This window comes from Clinocottus analis, unplaced genomic scaffold, assembly GCF_023055335.1.
Source record: "Clinocottus analis isolate CAN_PGR_092001 unplaced genomic scaffold, fCliAna1.0.p SCAF_8, whole genome shotgun sequence".
Lineage (NCBI taxonomy): Eukaryota > Metazoa > Chordata > Actinopteri > Perciformes > Cottidae > Clinocottus > Clinocottus analis.
The window spans coordinates 12,899,071-12,917,942 of record NW_027176240.1 but is presented as its reverse complement, the minus strand read 5'-3'; the positions used below and the strand labels follow the sequence as shown (position 1 = coordinate 12,917,942).

The window sequence follows — 18,872 nt, the reverse complement described above, 5'->3', positions numbered from 1 at the left end:
ACGATTGGTTTATTAATATTGTTTGTACATGGCAAACACTGACAGAGCAGCAGAGGACCAGGAGTTGTGGTGTGTGTGTGTCAGTGTCTGTGTTTGGTTATGTGGATGTTGTATGTTGTGTGTTCAGCAGCAGGGAGGGAGCGCAGGCCCACGTTTCCCCTCATGTTGGCTACGCTCCAGTCACATAAACCGCTCTTTACCGGCCACCAGTAGACTTGAACATTGCTCCGACTTGACGTTGACTCCTCAGCAAAGAAAAATACATTTAAAAAAAATCCTTCCTAGTGCCAAATGACAAGAGATAAATTAATTTCAATATTTGGATGGTGTTCATTTCATAAAAGGTAAACTAGCCTCTCTTTCCGTTCAGTGAGACTTACCACACCTTTTTCAGACCTGAAGGACTACGATTCCTCCCTCCTCTACTCAACAGTCCCTTGGGTAAACAGTTTAAAAGTGCCGTAGATATTGTCCCTCCCACCCACACCCTCCCCATTTGTTTAAAAAAAAAAAAAGTATTCCCCAATGCTTTTTGAAAGTTCTTTTCATCTTTTCGTCAGTGAGGACAACACATATGGTAATAGTTACTTTAACTTTACAATATTGTTTATACATGAATTAAAGCCAATCCTATTCTTACACTATGTACAGCCCCACCCCAGTCCAGGGGACATAAAGACAACCCTAAACTCCCCAGGTCCAGTTGTCCTCTGAAATGATATTGTATTAGTTCCTCAGTTTAAGTCCATGTGCCTTCAGCCGTAACTTCCTCTTCTCCACGTCCACAGTTCTTTTTTCTTTTTGCAAACAGCATATACAGTAGTGCTTTGATTTGTAAACGTAAAAGTTGCAGAGAAGGTCTGTTCACTCTTCATCCGTGCAAACCTGAAGCAGACAAAAGATAATAGCTGTAATTAAAGCGTTTTTAATATGAAGCATTTTCCCTCAAATCGTTCAGCCAAGCCACGACCGTTCACTTATGTTCTTTTGTGATTAAGTAGGGTTTTAGTCCTGTAGTTGCAACATACAAGGAAAGCAGGACTCCTTTTGCGTGTCATAGTAGCATCTCACCTTGACAAACGGGTGGTCTAGCAGCACGCTCGCTGTCCAGCGGCGTTTGGGTTCGCTCTCCAGACAGTGACCGAGGAAGTCCTTCCCTTCTGTGCTCAGTTTCTCTGGGATGGGGGGTTTATGGCCCATGCCCACTTTGTACATGATCTGGAAGTTGTGCTCGTACTCGTGCCAGGGCCTCTGCAGGTTGAAATAAAAGTGAGAACATTACTTTATTTCCTCTGGTTGTTTTTGGAAAAGTAAATTTACTGAAGTAGTAAGAAAGGAGGAAATACATTTACATTCTAATGTGGGCAAACATTTGCCTTTGACAAGCAGTTCCATAACTTTTTACAAGGCATTTTAAATAAATTAACATTTCCCTACTCTGGAAGAGGCAGTTTTGCTAAAGGGCTACCAGCGCCTCACATTCCAACCTGTGGAAGGGGTCTAGTGTGTCTTGTTTATTATGACACTTTACTCTATATTTATTTATATTTCATGCATTATCACTCCTTACCTTTCCAGTCACCATCTCAATGAGAACGCAGCCCAAACTCCAGATGTCTGCTGCTCGTCCATGACCTTCTCCCTTTGCTCTGGTGATGACTTCAGGTGCCATGTATGCTAATTTAGACATAAAACAACAAACCGTTATTAAATACTAGAAGGTATTCATCAGAGATACACTATGCAGGTTTGAAAAATATATTTGTGTATAATTCCATGTGATCAATGGGAAATATGTTTGATTTAATTACCCATATAAAACAAATGTATTAAAATCAAGATCAATTTATCCACTACTCAAGTTAAGAAAAATGTTACACAAACCACAACCATGTATGAACACGCTTTTGTAGTAAATTACAGCATTTTGGATTAACATCCATTGGGGAAAGGTAACAAAGTAACTATTGAGCCACAGTGACCCCTGGTGGTGGTATCCAGACACAAATATAACCTTACCTGCTGTCCCCAGTGTGCTGTTCACCTCCCCTGGCATGGTGTGAGTGTTGTTTCTCAACTTGACTGAACAGCCAAAGTCCCCAAGCTTAATCAGGCCTGACGATGTCAAAAAGATGTTGGCTCCTGATAGGACGGAAAAAAACAAAACAGACAGAATTAACGATGGGTAAATTGATGCTGAATTGACTCACAATTTCTCGGATATTCAATATGAAAAAGACAATATGATGTGAAACTGACCCTTGATGTCACGGTGGACAATGCCGTGCTCATGGAGGACGTTGATGGCTATAGTGATTTGTTTACTATAGAGCCTGATGACATGTTCCTGCAGCCCCAGTCGGGACACCTCCTCCAGAGTGCCCTCGTCACAGTACTCCATGAAGATGTACATCTCCTCCTGCAGGTGAGTGCATGAACATGTTGACCAAATTGCTTCAGGATGCACTATGTGAGACCTGGAGCAAAACAAAACGTGTACATCTTACCCGATGGAGCTCCACTCCAAAGTATCGCACCAAGTTCGAGTGTTTAATGCCTTCGAATATCTTCAGCTCATCTGCAGTCTCCTTGATTGTTTTGTGATCGTTGGGCTGGAATCGGATCTGGTTGTAAAAAATTTTAAAAAAAAGAAGACTTAAAGCTACCTGCAAATCTTTTTTTAACTATTAAATTGGTCCTGCTGTACATACCTCCTTCATAGCCATTAGTTCACCAGTGTCAACGTTGATGCAGGTGTATACCTTCCCATATTGGCCCTCACCTGTGACACAGACAAACATTGCATCACTGCCTGTATGTGCGTTCCATAACACCCTTCTTTACAAATGGAAGTAGCCGCACCTATCTTGTTGCCCCTCTGCCACTTGAAGGTCACCTTTCGGAGCCCAACGTGCATGACATTGTCGTAGGACTTGGGTGTGTGACACACTTGGCCTATGATGTTGCGCTGCTTCATAACAGCGTATCGTTTGTCCTCAAACTTGCGAATGGAGCGACGGACAGCCTCCATGGGGCTTTGCCGTGCTGCAGTGTCTGAGATGGGTAACAAGTAAAAAGGATTTGTCATGTATTATTTTGCTATTTGTACTATTTAGTCAATCTAACATGCCTCATCGCTCAAAGTCTCACCTTTGGACTGGCTAATAAAAGTGCGGAGCTCCCAGCTACGACGAGCAGCGCTGTTCGGGTCTTCCTTGGGATAGGACGGCTCTGGAGAAAAGAAATCACAGGAGAAAATTCAGCCACTCAGAAAGTCTATATGCACAAAATGTGGATCAAATAATGCACAGCACTGAATGCGCCCACCTTCTTTGTCCTCTGTGGGGCTGGAGTGGCGACTCAGAGATTTGAAATGCAACTCGGCTGCGACCGACGACAGACGGTCATTTTCATGGTAACTGGATCCCCTGCAAAACAATAGTGGTCCAATCAACCTACTGATTCTGATAGTACGTATCAGCCTTTGAGTTTCTCTCCGTTTTATGGCCAGTTCCATCAAATACTACATAATTCTAATCTGGACCAGTCAATATCAGGGTTTCAAGATAATATTAAAAAACAATGATAAAACCAGATGACCTTTTTTAACAGGATAAAAACTTTGCACTAGTATGCGTTTTGAAACCCATTAACAGTTCAGCATGCACCAGAGTCATCATTTAGCTCAAGCACACTTAAAGGTTAGATCTCTAGAGTGCATGTTCTGATTTCAACAGCACACACAAAAAAGCCAAAAATTGAATAGCGGTGAGTCATCAGCATCAAAGCAAGACTAATGTTAATAGCACTAAAAAGCAGAAAATCATAGCCCACTCTTTCATTAAAAACACACCATGCGCAACAATCACATTCTCTTCCTTTGATCAGTAGCAAAACTTAAATAAAGCCATTTGTCTGATTCGATGACATTTAGCGACTTTGTAAAAGCTACATTAACACTCGTAATGCTCAAAACTCTGCTTATTCTCGAAAGCAGTATTCTGGGGTTTTTCATGAATTTAAATGGTTTTCTTTTGTAGCTTACATCAATGTCATATATAATTATTTAGATGCATCTTCTAGTAGCTCTTCTCTTATACAGTAGCAAGTCTATAGTAATTAGAATGTTCATAGCTGTACAGTCATGCTGTAAATGCAGCATCAATGTGTTAAAAAAGTCCATTAAACTATGTAAAACTGCCTCATTATCTAGTTAAATAAAATGGTTCATGTTGTCCAAAAAGCTATATTTGTTGTGCAAACAAATTTCTCTTAAAAGTACAAAAGATTGATGCTAGAAATAAAGAGCCAGGAAATGCTTACTTTACGGAAAACAGGAGACCGACTTTGTGGACGAGGTAATTCATCCAATATATATGTCTAAATATTCAAATGTATAGTGCTCATTAGACAAAAACTGAAGGCTGAAAGTAGAAAATCTGCATTCTTTCAATAAGTCTATATTTCATTCTTTATATATTTTCAATTTTATAGAGCCTGCAAATTAAATATTTTAAAACTTTGACACAAAGCATTTCCTCCTTCAATTTCCAGTAGCTTCATGTTAAAAATCGGTGATGGCATTTGTTTTTGCAACTAATGATGTGTTTTGACTGCAGTTTCTCGCAGGTGTCTTGGGGGCGAAGCTACCTGACGTCACCGGGGCTGCTGCTGGGTGCTTTGTGGCTGTGTTCCCCCGCGCCCTGAGGGACTGGGCGAGGGCCGTTTGGGAACAGCTGGTTCCGGAGGTCGCAAGGGAGACTTCGAGAGCTGTGTAGTGAAAGAACAAACTGAGGAGCTCTGGCTAGGGAAAGTATGGTGGCTTGATCGGGAAGTGTGTAGATATGCTTGTGTGTGACTGGGTGGCTGGTTGAGGACGCACGCACGCAGACACACACACACACACACACACACACACACACACACACACACACACACACTCCCAAGATTAAAAAAAAAATAAACATAAAAAGGACTACTGACAAACATGAAGCTTACACATACAACACATAGTTATTGCATCACACATAAGCTCACCATCTACAGTGCAAAAACATCAGACAACATACAAAGCAGAGATGAGGATGCGTGAGCCATGCAGGAAAGAGTATTAAAACACAGTATACACAGATTATTGTGGATTCAAACCCCCTACCTGAAACCCTCAGCATTAGGGATGAACAGATTGGGGTTTGGTGGGTCACTATGGCAGCGAGGGACCTTTACAGGACGAGGACTATTCCTAGGAGCTGAAAGAAAAACAACAAATACCTAGATTGGTCACCCCACCCATAAAAGGAAACGGTGTTTATAGTTTGTGAGAAAGTCTTGGTGAGCCAGTCATCTCAAGGAGACTGTGGCTCAGTGGTTCGCGTTCCAGTCTTTCAATCAGAGGATCGGTGGTTCGCACCCCGGCTTTGCTAAACCATGTCGATGTGTCCTTGAGCAAGACACTTAACCCTGAATTGCTCCCCATTGCTGTGTCTACAGTGTATAGAGCAAAAATGTAAGTTGCTTTGGAAAAAAAAAAGCGTCAGCTAAATGAAATGTAATGTCCCCACATGAAAGCCTTTACTCCATCCAAGTCAAAGATAGACATTAAGTTCCAGTCCCAGTTTTTTGCCTCTATACCTCAGTTTGCTCAGCCGTTTCCATCAAGAACATATTTTAGACACATTTGGTAGTCACCTTTTGCAGCATTATAGTTCTTTCAACATTACTTTTGTAATGCATTAAACGACAGGAAACAGGCTGAGACATTTTTATTATATATAATTTATGCCCCCCCCCCCCCCCCCCCCTCCATCTATATTTTATCAGTAAATGTTTGCTGAGCAAACATCCTCTTTTTTAGTCACACCTTACTTCACATTTAACCAGGGCAACCACAGCGTTCTAGTGTTGACCACAGAGCAGCAGCATCGAGTTGCTCAAAGGAGTCTGAGTAATGAATGCACAGACCAGCAACCTCCAGGTCTCATGCATGCTTTCTTGAGATGTTGCTAAACTCTTACTTCACTGCCACTGTATTATGTAACATACTGTGCCCATGACACCCACGTTACTAAAAAAAAAAAGGAAAATTGTAAACACTGAAATAAATCCTGAATTCCAGAGACGCACGTCATCAACAATCCGTATCACGGCCGAGCCGCTTACCAATGTACAGGCCAGTGACCGGGCTATGAGGTTTTCCAATCACGTGTCCAATACATTCATTCATCAAGGCTTGTAAATTCTGCAGAAAGACACACAGGTTCACAGTCAACAGGTAACAAATGCATCATATTCAAACCATGTTTGTTGTGCAATTTTGAGAAAATGGCAAAGAGAGGAAAACAGGCAATTTTACCAGGAAGTCATCCTCTGGCAATGCTGATATAAAGGCAGGTTCGATCGCCTGAAGAAAATCAAAACCCTGAGTCGCCCATCTGTAGGTCAAACATGGCAGTCAATCGGTGTGTCCCCAGTACAATGCTGCCATGCAACAAAAGACAGACAGACGTGAATTACTTAAGAAGATGCTCAACTGATGGAAGGTGAGGCCTTACCTGGGCTTGGTGCCCCTGCCACTCTCACATTTTGTCAGGACATAGGTCATCCATTTTCGGGCAAAAGTTATGTAGCGTTCTCCAATCCTCTGCCTGAACTCTCCTGACATCAGGCGCACCACCTCCTTGTGGTACTGCAAATAACACAAAACAGCAATATATGAAGTATCACTGCCTCAACGTCCCCTGATCTGATGACTTCGAAACAATTCAGTCCTTATGTGGTGTTATTGTCCCATTGCAAAATATAACCCATAACTACACTGACGTCAATTGACAGAAGAAGGAGAGATGGATTAGATGTGCAGTATCTTAGCATGTGCTTCTGTGAAAATACACACAACGTTACAGTTACCTCAAAGGCAAAATTGTAGCCCTGTATCATTGCCTCTCTGTAATACTGATGCAGAGTGGCCGATTCGGACTCCTCCACCTCTGCCTCAAACTCCGTGGTGAACATGTACTCCACTCGGTCGATGGCAGTGCTGATCTTAATGCATAGCTGTAGTGCATCATCCTGTGGTAGGAGAAGAGTCATTCATTATCATGGAAAACGTAAATGTCAAAGTGATCAGTGAACACTTTCAAATCTTAAAACTGATAACAGCCTTGTGAGAAATGACATGTGGTTACGTTGCTCTGAATGTGACGGATATGAAAGCTTGCTAACTTCCCTTTTGAGAAGTACTTTTAGAAATCTGTTCTGAAAGTGGCCTGGTGTCATTTTGTGAATTAAGTAGGACACCAACATATACCTGTCTTTACAACGACACAAAGCTACATTAAGGCTTGTAATGCTTAAAATACTGCTTAGTCTCCCAAGCACTAATCTGAGATTTGACTTTAAATTCATTTCTATTGTAGACAATATCAATGTCATGCATATTATTTAAATGCATCTTCTAGCAGCACTCTTTTACGGGGTAGCAAGGGTATATTGATTACAATGTTTATATCTGTACAGCCATGCTGTAAATGCAGCATCAATGCATCAAAAAAACTCCACTTAACTCCAATTAAAAATTCATTCTGGCAGAATGTGAAGGGAAATGCCTCATTATTTAGTTAAATAAAATGGTTCATGTCGTCCAAAAAGCCAAACTTTTTGTGCAAACAAACTTCATAAAAGTAGAAAAGATTGATGCAATTTACAGAGAATGGGACTTTCTGGACGACGTAATTCATCCACTATATGTCTAAATATTCAAATATATAGTACTTGTTTAGACAAAATCTGAAGGCTGAAAGCAGAGTATCTGCATTCTTTCAATTAATTCTATAAAAGTTAATAATGGAATAAATACATGAAAGTAGGACACCAACATGCACCTGTCTTTACAACGACACAAAAAAAACAAGTGTTGATAACAGGTGAGAAATCAGAGTGTGCTTATGTAATTACCTTAAGCTCCTCCAGAGCACTCGCGATGAGAGGCTGACTCGATGTTTGCTCCCGGCTAAGAGTGAGCACGTCCTCCATGCACTGCTGAAAGGCCTTTCGCTGGGCCACCAGATGAGCTGACTGCATCACTATCAAGAGTATGTTCTCCACCTGAGAGCACATTGGACCAGTGGGAGGCTTGTCAACGCTTGTGACACACACCTATACACACAGATTGCATGAAAAATGTCACAGACCTTCATGGCTCTTAAAGTGTCAACAGTTTCCATCTGGGGAACCAGTTTGAGCAGCTCTCCGTCCCACTGAGCCCAGTCAGAGTCAGTCGTGGAGTCCCCAGCACCGTGTTTACTCATGAGCAGGTAAGCATCGTCCTCTGCAATTTCATCGGGCTCTTTGGAGCAGTCTTTACCAACAGCAGCATTGAGGAGCTGCAGGATGACAGTCCGCTGGTCCATCAAGCTACAGGGGACAAAGACTTGCAGCTCCTCCAAGCCTGGAATCTGAACCTGGATAAAGAAGGAGGAGGTTAAATGTGGAACATAAAGGAAAGATCAAATGTATGTAAACTTAAGAGAGAAGCAAACACACCTTGACATAATTTCCTTTCTTCAGTGCCTCCAGGAGACAAGTCACCCCGTTAGTGAAACTGAAAACTGCAGCAACTTCTAAGTCCTGCACAGAGGTAAACAAACAGTGTGTCAGAACACACAATTTTTTCAAAAGAAAAAAAAAAAAAAGGGTCTCAGATTGACTGCAAAGTCAATACTGTTGTGGCTTTTACATTTCAAGGGACTGACAATTCTTCACTGCTGTTTCTCACCTTGCGAAGCATTTTGGCAAAGCCCAGAGCCTTCGACGCTCGTTCCCTGGCCTCGTGAAACAGCTCTTTAAGTGACCGACTAGTCTCGATAACTGATCGCCTTGAAGGACCAAAGGGTTCAAAGATTAAAACACACCGGCACTGGGACAACAACAAAAATTACACACTGACTGACACAGAAATCCTCCCCCATACCTGATCTCATCTGAGGCGGTGCTGTCATCTGCACATTCCCAAAATTCATTAACACTCTTTTGCAAGCCGGCATCAAGAAACTCTCCAGTGGATTTAAGCAGCATCCCAGCAATATCACTGCAAAGAGCACAAGAGTCCTCAGTTTCACATACATCATTTGTATTGCTCTAAAAAATATATAGTCTGAAACCAACAGTCAAGGAGAACAGGCTTTTCTTTCTGTAATCATTCCTCTTTAACCAAAAAACAAATTGTGAACTTATCATTTCATTGAAAAAAACAAACAATTACATTTATCTTAATTTGGTTTGTAGGTAAGCGACTGACCAGAAAAGCTTCCCCGACTGGGCCTCCCCTCCTCGGATGTAAGGCGTGATGACCTTGGTGAAGTTCCACTCCTCCTCTAACAGGTTCTTTAAGCTGTGAGACGCCTGAGGCAGCTGCTGCAACATCTGTATCCAACTGTGCATGTAGTCAAAGTAGACCTTCCAAAACAGAGACAGATATCAGATAATCACAACTTATATTGCAATAATTAGAACATTATAACTACGTAATTTAAGTAGTCATGGGAGGGTTTAGTGTCTTACCACAAGCATCTTATGAAGGTCCTCTTCAAACTCATCAATATTGGCATTTGTCTGCAAGCCCTGAGCATCAGTCACGACGCCGCGCAGCATGAACTGATAATACTGCTTCATCAGAAGACCACCTTTAAGAACCTCCTTGCACTCACGCACCAACTGTAGAGCACCAATAACACGTGAAAAAAACATTAGGATTAGCACTTATATACGACGTACCTGTGAAGTATTACTGTCTTCAAAGATAGTACTGGCCAGTAAAATGGGAACAATAGTTATCTCCATATTTCTTTCTTTGAGACCAAATTAACAAAGCTTAATTATGTATTTTATAATATACACAGAAGAATTAGAGATTTCTATAAGACCTGAGCAAGTGGCTACCAAATATCACATCAAATTTAAAGGATAGAAAGGTATTTCCACCAGCCAATTGTGTTACCCTGAGGAAAGTACACACGTGTTAGCATTTCAATGTATGTTTTTTGAGAAAACTAAGGGCCTAAGATATACATGTTCGTTAGACGTGTGCAGTAATTCAACATGGCTGGAAGAGTGACTTCAAAACTCGAGCACAAAAGTGAGTGTTCCAGCCGCCTCTTGCCTGTTTGATACTGAGCAGTGAGGGCTCTCCAGCAGGCCTCTGTTCAAGTCGCAGTTTAAGGCATTCATGAATGACGTTGAGAAGGACTCTGCACAGCACGAGGAAGGCTGATCGGAAGGACGGGAGGTCCATGTCCAGCAAATCCTCCCAGGAAACCTCGTCTGCTCCGAGCTCTGGATGAGCCGGACAACTGCAGGACACATGGCGGGAAAGCTCTGGCAGGTAATCACTGTACAGCATGGGGTCTGGGAAGTCTTCAAACTGAGGGCGGAAGTAATTCAGCATGTATTACAGAGCACCGTGGTGATCATATTAGCAGTTGGCTTCATAATTAATTAAAAGTTATTTCGTTACTTCATTTCACTGTTCAATAAATGGTTTTGAAAAATGCATTGTCATTGCTAGTGAATTATGCATTGCAACAAACTCAATACTCTCCTCTCAACTCTTTTTCTTTTACTGTCTTTTGTGTACACATCATCTGTCAGGTATGGCCTCGGCTTCTTGTGAGCTCCAAATGCAGTTTCCTCAAGTGCCTAAATAATTACTAACGTTTGTACTTCAAACATTACAACTAGCTGTTTGCCAGCTTGTGCTCTCCACTTAAGCAACTCTACACATGAATGCTTTTGAAACCATACACCATATTACCATTATAACTATGATTATTTAATGCCATTACATCGCATTTCATCACACATTTTACAAGTATGTGTAATAATAAAACCTCTAAATTGTACCATTTTACGGTGTGACCTTTTTCTTTCAAACATCAACTTTGACTTTTCGTTTCAGGCGTCATCACTGTTTTATTAAACCTGAAAATATAATCTGATTGTAGAAAAAGAACGCAGTTGATTATCTTGGATCTTGAGCCATAAACCATATTTTTTTTAATAGTTTGATATTATGTATTTGTTTTATATATGTATATTAATTAAGTTTCAGGAGGATCTGTATCTTATATGTCCTCAAACTAATTGTTCATCTGTAGGGGATCTTATGGCAAAATTGATTATGAACATTTACTGAATTAGCTGTAATAATTATTAATCTAATTATTGTATTTACTGAGACTGAATAAATGATGGTAACCAGCAAGTGGACAAATAAGAAATAAATTTAAAAAAAGTCCAAACCTCGAGTTCAGGAGTGTGGCGGAGCAGCGCCGCTCTGGACCGCTGAAGAGAGCGGTCCATGAGTTTGTGCAGTCTGAGGATCAGTTTACGCAGTCCCATCTGCTTCAGAGCTTTATCCACAAACGGCCTGTAAATGGCTGTCGGGCGGAACACTCCTCCCGCAACCACCTCTGCACTTCCTGCAGTTGCAGTTGGGAGAAACTCCTCTTCTGATAACAATCGGGCAAATTTAGGAGTAAAGGAGGGAGACAACTCTCCCTCTGATACACATCCTAATATTCCCTGCTCCTCTTCCTCTTCCTCCTCAGCATCCCTGTCCTCTCCATCGCTTTCCGCGGTAAAAGTGGCTGTCGAGTCGTCCTCCTCATCTTCCTCATTCTCCTCTTCTTCATTGCCACGGGAGCAGCGAGGCGAAGGGATCTCAAAGACAGGCCACCCGATGCGGGACAGATCATGAAGGCCCAGAACAGTGGCCATGACACGCAGCTTCTGGTTGAGGTCCTGGGTGATATTGAGCCACAGGCAGAGTGCCTGCACCCTGCCCTGGAAGTCTCGTGCTGCATACTTTTGATATTCCTTCTGCAGGGCCTGCAAAGAGGGGTACAAAGCTTCCACAGACTCCAGCAACTCAATAACACGCTTGACCTGCTCAAATGCCAGGCGCTGGCGTTGAAGGTGCTCCCTGCAATCAGCGCCAGAGCCCAGAGGCTCTGCTGCATTCATTGCTGTTGAGGGGTAGGCGCTAAAGCCCCAGGGATCTACTCCACAGTGGTTGGTCACTGCTACAGCAGGCTCCCTCTCCTCTCCACAGCATAGATCTGGAACAGTCTGATAGTCCTCAAGGATTGTTTGAGACCCTGAATACTGGGCCCCTCTCAGGCTGGCATAGTTGACCTTAAAGTGCAGCACCTCCTTGATGATGTCAGGGATGGCCTGGCGAGCAGTGAAAAGAAAAAGGTCTTGGTCGCCGGTGGAGCGCCGGGCATGCCAAGCCTGCAACTCCAACCAAATGACCTCGTTGTTGTGACCCATGAAGGCCATGTTCTCCAGGCCTCTCTGCTCCTTCTCCTTCCTCTTGGAGGACATAGATGTGAGCTTGAGCAGCAGACGCAGAGTTTCAAAGAACTTGAGGCGGTCGGCGGGACAGTCTGTCCTCGAGGTCTGACGATGGGTCCGGGCAATATGGGGCATAGACACAGGAAGTTTGCAACTGCTGCAGCCCAAGCTCAAGTAATGCTTCCTGGGATCCATATTGAGGGAACCAAAAGGGCTTGATTTTGAGAGTGGATCCAGCATAAAGGAACCTTCAAAAGTTTTCTTGTGGTCTCTCTCTGTGGAGCGTAGTGTGGCCCTCTGCTTCTTGCCCTGCTTGTAGCTGTGATCTTCAGGGGTCTCAGCTGGTTTGGGACTCTCTTTTGGGACAGGTGGGGTAAAGTCCACTTAAAAAACACAGAAAGTACATCACACTCAGTACAATTAATTGAAATATAAAAAAAGGTAAAAGAATGTAGTCAAATACATTAATTAACTTACCCTTGTTGGGAGAACGACCAGCACTCCTTGCCTGGTTGTTTCGTTGATGTTTGCCAGACATGCGTTTCATCTGGCGGGAGGTATAAGGAGGTGTTGTGCCATACATTGCTTCTTCTGGAGAGTCCCAGGAGTCATCCAATTCAGTGTTCTGTTGGGATGCATCTTCCACTAGCTTCGCCGGCCTGTCAGCATTTAATGGCGTTGTGTCAAAAAAAGAGAGAGGACAAACTATAGACATGAGCTAGCTTTGCATCTTTACAATAAGCACTATAACCTGGTGATGTTAACAGAAAGGCAATGGTTTGCATTATGAAACCATTTCAGTCATATCACAATGAAACCAAAGAAATGTGTGTGCAAGGTCAAACAGAGCTGAGTTCTTTGTACCCATAACAGGGTGTGCAGCAACTCTCCTCTAATGTCACGGCAAACAGGTTGCTAAACTGCAACTAGACTGAATGTCTGCTGCTACCTTCCGCAGACTGACGAGTTGTCTGTCTGTTGGAGCCTGGCTGGCTGCCTCCCAAATGTGCAGCAGCAATGCTCTGCGCACGACCACAGCCGCCCAGACGCAGCATAATAAGCTGTGGCTTCTCTACTGGCACCCTTTCGTGGTCTAGGTAAATATAAAGACTCAACCAGAGAAGGAGAAATAGTAACCCTAATTAACTCTGTCTGCTTGGTCATCAACCATGCTGCACAAGTCAAGATGACTCACTCACCTTAAATATGTTGAATGTGTTCGTCCGTAAGCAAAAAGCATGTCACTTTTATGTGTTTCTAGTAAATCTTGACGTAAACGTTGATGTTCACATCTTCATTGTTGCTTAACAACTAACTGTGAATTTCAGGTCATGAAAGACTAAAGTAAAATATGATGTGCATACTTCTGCAGAGAGGAAACACTAGACTCACTTGAAACACTTCCTTTTAGAAAAAAAAGAGTGCAAGGCTGCAAGTAGCCTGCCTTCACAGATTAAAATGTCAGAGCTTTGTTCCATAATGCCTTTCTGAGGGTTTTTTAACAGGATTAGAGAGACATGTTGAAAGGTCTTACCCCGCCAACCAAAACAAAAAGAATAATAAAAGGGAGGGGCATGAAAACGAGCATTCTATACGTTTTTTGCCATGTGCCGCTCCATCGATCATCTGACTGAAAGGCATTCCCCAACACGCGCCTGTTTGCATCTGTGTAGACAGAGTTGAAAGGGGCACACTCGCCAGGAGAGTGGGCGTGAAGGGAGGTGGGATTTATCTGGAAATCCCTTGCTTCAGCTTTTCAAGCAGCCACATAGAGAGAACCCTGACTTATATTGCCCATCTGCCCCGATGCATACACACAGAGTCCCCTGGGAGCAGCTGTGTGACTAAATGCGAGACACACAGACACCTGCTGCAAATCATGCAACTTCAAATGCACCACTGATTCTGATGCAATGAAGACTTCATTAACATACATAAAGCAACAACATTGACATAGCACAAACAGCTTAACCCAGACAGTCAGAAAATTACAGACTCTTGCAGACTAACCCTTACTTTAAAAAAAAATAGAACATCATGAGTGTATTGTTTGGGCAAGTGGTAAGGGGCTTGTTCTGCAGGAGCAGGACACAACAGTGAGCGTTTTAGTATGCAGGCACAAGAAAGCACTGTAAGCAGTCGTGTGTTGCAAAGAGGCATCTAGCGCAACAGACAAATTGTTGTCGAGACAGGTTTCAGGAAACTGCACAGAGAAAGAAGATTGTACCATCAACATCCTTTGTATCAATCTAAAGTATGATCGAATTCTGCACACAAATATCAAGTCCTCTTCTGGTGTCTGAGGACAGAAATAGAACATGCAAGTGAGAGGGAATGAGACCAAGTTTTAAAAAGATTCTTCTCTGCAGAACAACATGACGAAGTGCCTCAGGAATGACAGCGGAACCAATGACGCCAGCATTGCTGGTTGTTTGTTTGGTTGCTATGAGACACTTCATGCGCAGATTGTGTTGCTGCAGTAAAAACTGTGCAAAGCCTGATTTTAAATGATTTGCTTTTTTCTTCTCCTAAAAACCTACTCGCAGGCCCCTCAGTGAAAGTTACATGCCTGCATGCCCGACAGTTATCCATAACAGCAGCACTACGGTGTTCAAGATGTCCCTGCCTGGCTGCTACCAGTGAATTATTACTGCAGATGGTGTCTGGCTGGACTCAATGGCTCATCTGATGGCTCATTGGGGGTCCAATAAAGGCCAGAGGAATGCTAGAGCCCCGAGGCAGAAACACTGAGTGCATAATAAACAGCACAGAACCGAGAGTCTTTTCTGTATAGCGACTGATGCAGTTATATGAAGGGCTGCCAGAGTCAGGGGGGCCTGACCTTTGACACAACCATCCACACTATTGTACGAGGAAGGGGGCACTCTATTGTATAGTTGTGACACGTGGCCCGTGAGGCCCACAGCTGAATAGCACACAGCTGGTTAGTGAGCACACTTGCACACAATGGACAAACTAAAGGGTATTTTTTCAGAAAGAGGAAAAGGAGGAGATGGAGGCCGGGGTTTTGTAAGAGCACACACTCTACCAATTAGGTCATGCTGGCATGACTGATGCTCGGTAGGCTGAATCCAGATTTTTATAACCCCCCCACGGTAAAAAGGAAGTGACTGCTGGCCACTAATTTCAGCCAAGGAATAGGTTTGGCAATAAGAATTAAAAAAATTAAAAAAGTTCTTGTAAATGTAGCTGATATGGACAGCTGAGCTCTGCCTGTGTATCCCTGATAAACAGGCATAACTGATGCAGCAATCCAAATTCTGTCCATCGGCAGATTTGAAGACATAATTGAAATAATGAACACGGCGTACTTGACCACACCTTTTTTTGAAACAAATCCTCAGTTTAAGAAAAGACAGACCTTACAGGAGCAGTGGACGCTCATGCCATTAATCGAAACAAGTGACATAATGTAGTGTACTGTCCCTAAATGAAGACACTGGTTAAAGAGTGTGAGCGGCAACATGAAGTAAATGGTGTAATGGCATGATTTCACCTAATGACACTTGCGTCATAAGTGCTGTGCAGACAGCAGTCTGCTCCACCTATGAAATTTAAGCTCAAACTGTGGAGTCATAAGTAGCACCTTTGTTAGTTTCAACTTGCATTTCAGTTTCTTGCAGTTGTGCACATCATAAATGATGTTATTCTGCAGAACTTTACCATCTTTTCTTCTCCATGATGATGTTGTTACTCGAATAGCACATAAGTAACACCAATTGCCTTAGTTTTAGTAGTTACAAAGATCCTATTGTTGAAAAGGAAATGACAGATGAGAGTGGCAGAATGTGAGAGCAGCACTAATTTCTCTAAAGCAGGTGTGGGCAGAGACAGGATGCAGTTAGGACGTGCTAGATGACAGTCCATCTGTATTCTACAGCCTGTGCTCCTGGCAAACGAAGGCATTAATGAGTTTTACCCATGAGCGTCTCCAGGGCTCCAGGCAGCTATCTACTGCCTTCTGTTCACCACATCCTTAAAATCTCCGGAATGCTTGTAAGCCACAACGTCTTCAGACTGAGTATGAGAACATGACATTATTGACAAAGGACCTCTGTACTTGATGGGCCTCAATTACCAAGCAAGAGCATTACTTGTCTTTCTCAGAGAAGTTGTCCGTTTGAACCAACCTCACACATTTAGTGTGTAAGTGTATACTTGTTGAGGTAAATAAAAATATCTCTCTTTTACAAAGACTAAAGGCCACTCAATACTGTCGAAATTACAACTCCAACTAATTCTCAGGCAGAACTATTTTGGCAGCTCATTGGCAGTTCATGACAACTAATAAAACACAAGAGTTGTGCCCTCCAAAGCCTAACACTTTGAACACACAGTAAAACTGGGGAAAAACATGAGAATAAATGTATCTTGTAATTATGATAACCTGTGACACACGTCACAGCATGACTCAGTATTATTTGTGCAACAATGCCGGACAGTAATGACTTTAACAGGACAAGTATTGCGCAATCACGCAAGCTGTTTGTGCGTCCACTTCGGACTGAGTGGCCACAAGGAAGTAACAACTGGCTGGCACTCAATCGTTACTCAAAACGAGGATTGCAGCAGATAAAAGAGTTGATCCAAAGTGATAAATGCCTTCAAAGCCACATGCTTCGCTAACAGAGACAGACGACATTACATGTTGAGGAGAAGGGAGTAGAGGGGAAGACATAACAGCAGATTCCTTACTGTCTGTCGCCAGCGGCCAGGGGCAAACAATGCCGCATTTCGATTAGGAGACGCGCACACATGACATAAACACTTTGACTCTCTGTGTGCATGCATTCCCCAGCGAGATTGCAGACACGTATCGCGCAGTAACCTTGTCATCTAAGCAAGAAGAATAAAAACATGCATGATGAAACATATTTGCACAACAAAGTTACAGACCTCTACGAGGAACAATACTCCCATTAAAGAGTATTTAATGTAACTTACTTGTTTTAAAAACAGTAAGTCTTTAGAACAAGCACTGAACACAATCGATATCCCTGTGTAACCATTAAAGCACAGAGAGCGCGAGACAACCACACAAGTGTAAAGATCCTGCGAGGCGATTAAGGTTAACAATAACAGTGGAGCAACATGCTAGCTGAAGCCAGCGAAGTTTGCGCGTCGGTGTTTTTATGAAATGCATGGTGTGGCACGCGCAAATAATCGAAAACACACTTCCAAGTCGACCTTACGAGCCCAAGTTGCAAAACGTATCTAGCTTCAGCGCGGTCTGCCTCTGTTAGTAAACTTGCGGGGAACAATAAAGTGACAAGCGACAGCTAAAGTAGCGAGACGTTAGCTAGCTGGTCTGACATGTTGCACTGTTCGCCGTTGGTAAATGTTACCTTATCATTTGGCGGGCATGATTTCCTTTCTCTCTAGCGACTGAGAATCAGACGAGAAGGTGATATCTGCAACAAAGTACGCCTAAAAATGTGACTCCAAAAAGTTTGCAACTCCAGTGTTGCAGCGACTGCACGCGTATCACTATTTGGCAGGAAGTGGCTTTCTAAGCGATGCGCAAGCGCTCCCTTCGAGCCCGCTGCAGTGTCACGTTCAGCTCCCTATTTGGCAAGTGCGAGGTCCTGATGGTGTAGTGTCTGTTGAACAAATTCGCATACCTGCTGGGCTTGTTACGATCCGGAGGCTCCATAGCAAAGCAGTGGCTTCTTGTTCCTCGCCGTGCATGGACTAAACCATGTCTAAGCAATATCAGACCGACTTTGCACCGTTAAATCTTTGCAAAAGAAGCAGGTTTGTGTCTCTTTAGAGCACTTTCTATCCGCCGGCACAGTTGACTCTCGCTTGTGCGTATGCCGTCGCCATCTTTCCAACGTTCATTGAGGAGGAGTGCTACGGTCTTGCATTACTACGGCAACTCGGATAGGTCATACACGGTCATTAACCGTGCAGGGCTCCAGTGCTTAGAGTAGTCACAGGGAATCAGTTATCATATTATCACCTCTTGACTGATATGATGAATTATCATTCTGTAAATCTTATAGTGCATGGAAAATCCAATATGCTACCAATGACTACTGGGGATAATTTGAGTTAATTATTTATTAAAAATGATATTGTAGTTGTCAGTGAGAGAATAAAGGGAACTAATTTCAGATGGCCTTTCACCATCAATACTGTCAGCAGCTTGTACATATTATGTGGTGACCACTGAAATGTAACTATTTAATAGGTGCATGTTTCAACCATATATTTCTTTAAATAAAAAGTATATACAACACATGTTCTATTGCAACTCATTTGATACGAAAGTAGTCTATCCTAAATTGGGTATTTATAACTAAAGTATGATTTTGAGTTCCATCTAATCCAAAATTTGCCTGTTTGAATCAAATGGGTAGGGGTATCTACATTTTGCACATAGGGTGACTTTGGGTCAGTGTCACTTTCCACTTATAGTCACACAAAAACATCGAGTCGAAACATGTCCAGCTAAAACATTTGCTTCTGACTATTTGTCAGACACATCCTGAAACAAT

The 18,872-nt window shown here is 42.7% G+C and overlaps 1 protein-coding gene across 3 annotated transcripts; it reads right to left on the bottom strand.

The window, feature by feature from the left end:
- Nucleotides 1–13: 13 nt before the first annotated feature.
- Nucleotides 14–18,165, bottom strand: map3k4 (mitogen-activated protein kinase kinase kinase 4). Of its 3 annotated transcripts, none has more exons than XM_068568197.1 (27): nucleotides 17,994–18,165; nucleotides 12,829–13,010; nucleotides 11,296–12,734; nucleotides 10,157–10,417; nucleotides 9,559–9,711; nucleotides 9,296–9,453; nucleotides 8,969–9,085; nucleotides 8,774–8,873; nucleotides 8,542–8,625; nucleotides 8,190–8,459; nucleotides 7,954–8,103; nucleotides 6,907–7,068; nucleotides 6,552–6,685; nucleotides 6,353–6,431; nucleotides 6,160–6,238; nucleotides 5,156–5,249; nucleotides 4,651–4,770; nucleotides 3,328–3,428; nucleotides 3,151–3,231; nucleotides 2,863–3,054; nucleotides 2,712–2,782; nucleotides 2,508–2,624; nucleotides 2,260–2,419; nucleotides 2,020–2,142; nucleotides 1,571–1,677; nucleotides 1,072–1,251; nucleotides 14–885 (listed from the first exon to the last, which is right to left on the bottom strand). In XM_068568197.1, the coding sequence occupies exons 1-27, from the start codon at nucleotides 18,023–18,025 to the stop codon at nucleotides 865–867; spliced, it is 4,767 nt and encodes a 1,588-aa protein (XP_068424298.1). In that variant the 5' UTR covers nucleotides 18,026–18,165; the 3' UTR covers nucleotides 14–864. The 3 variants fall into 3 exon arrangements, with proteins under 3 accessions (XP_068424298.1, XP_068424299.1, XP_068424300.1); XM_068568198.1 differs by lacking the exon at nucleotides 17,994–18,165 and adding an exon at nucleotides 17,718–17,826; XM_068568199.1 differs by lacking the exon at nucleotides 4,651–4,770.
- Between the last annotated feature and the right edge of the window lie 707 nt (nucleotides 18,166–18,872).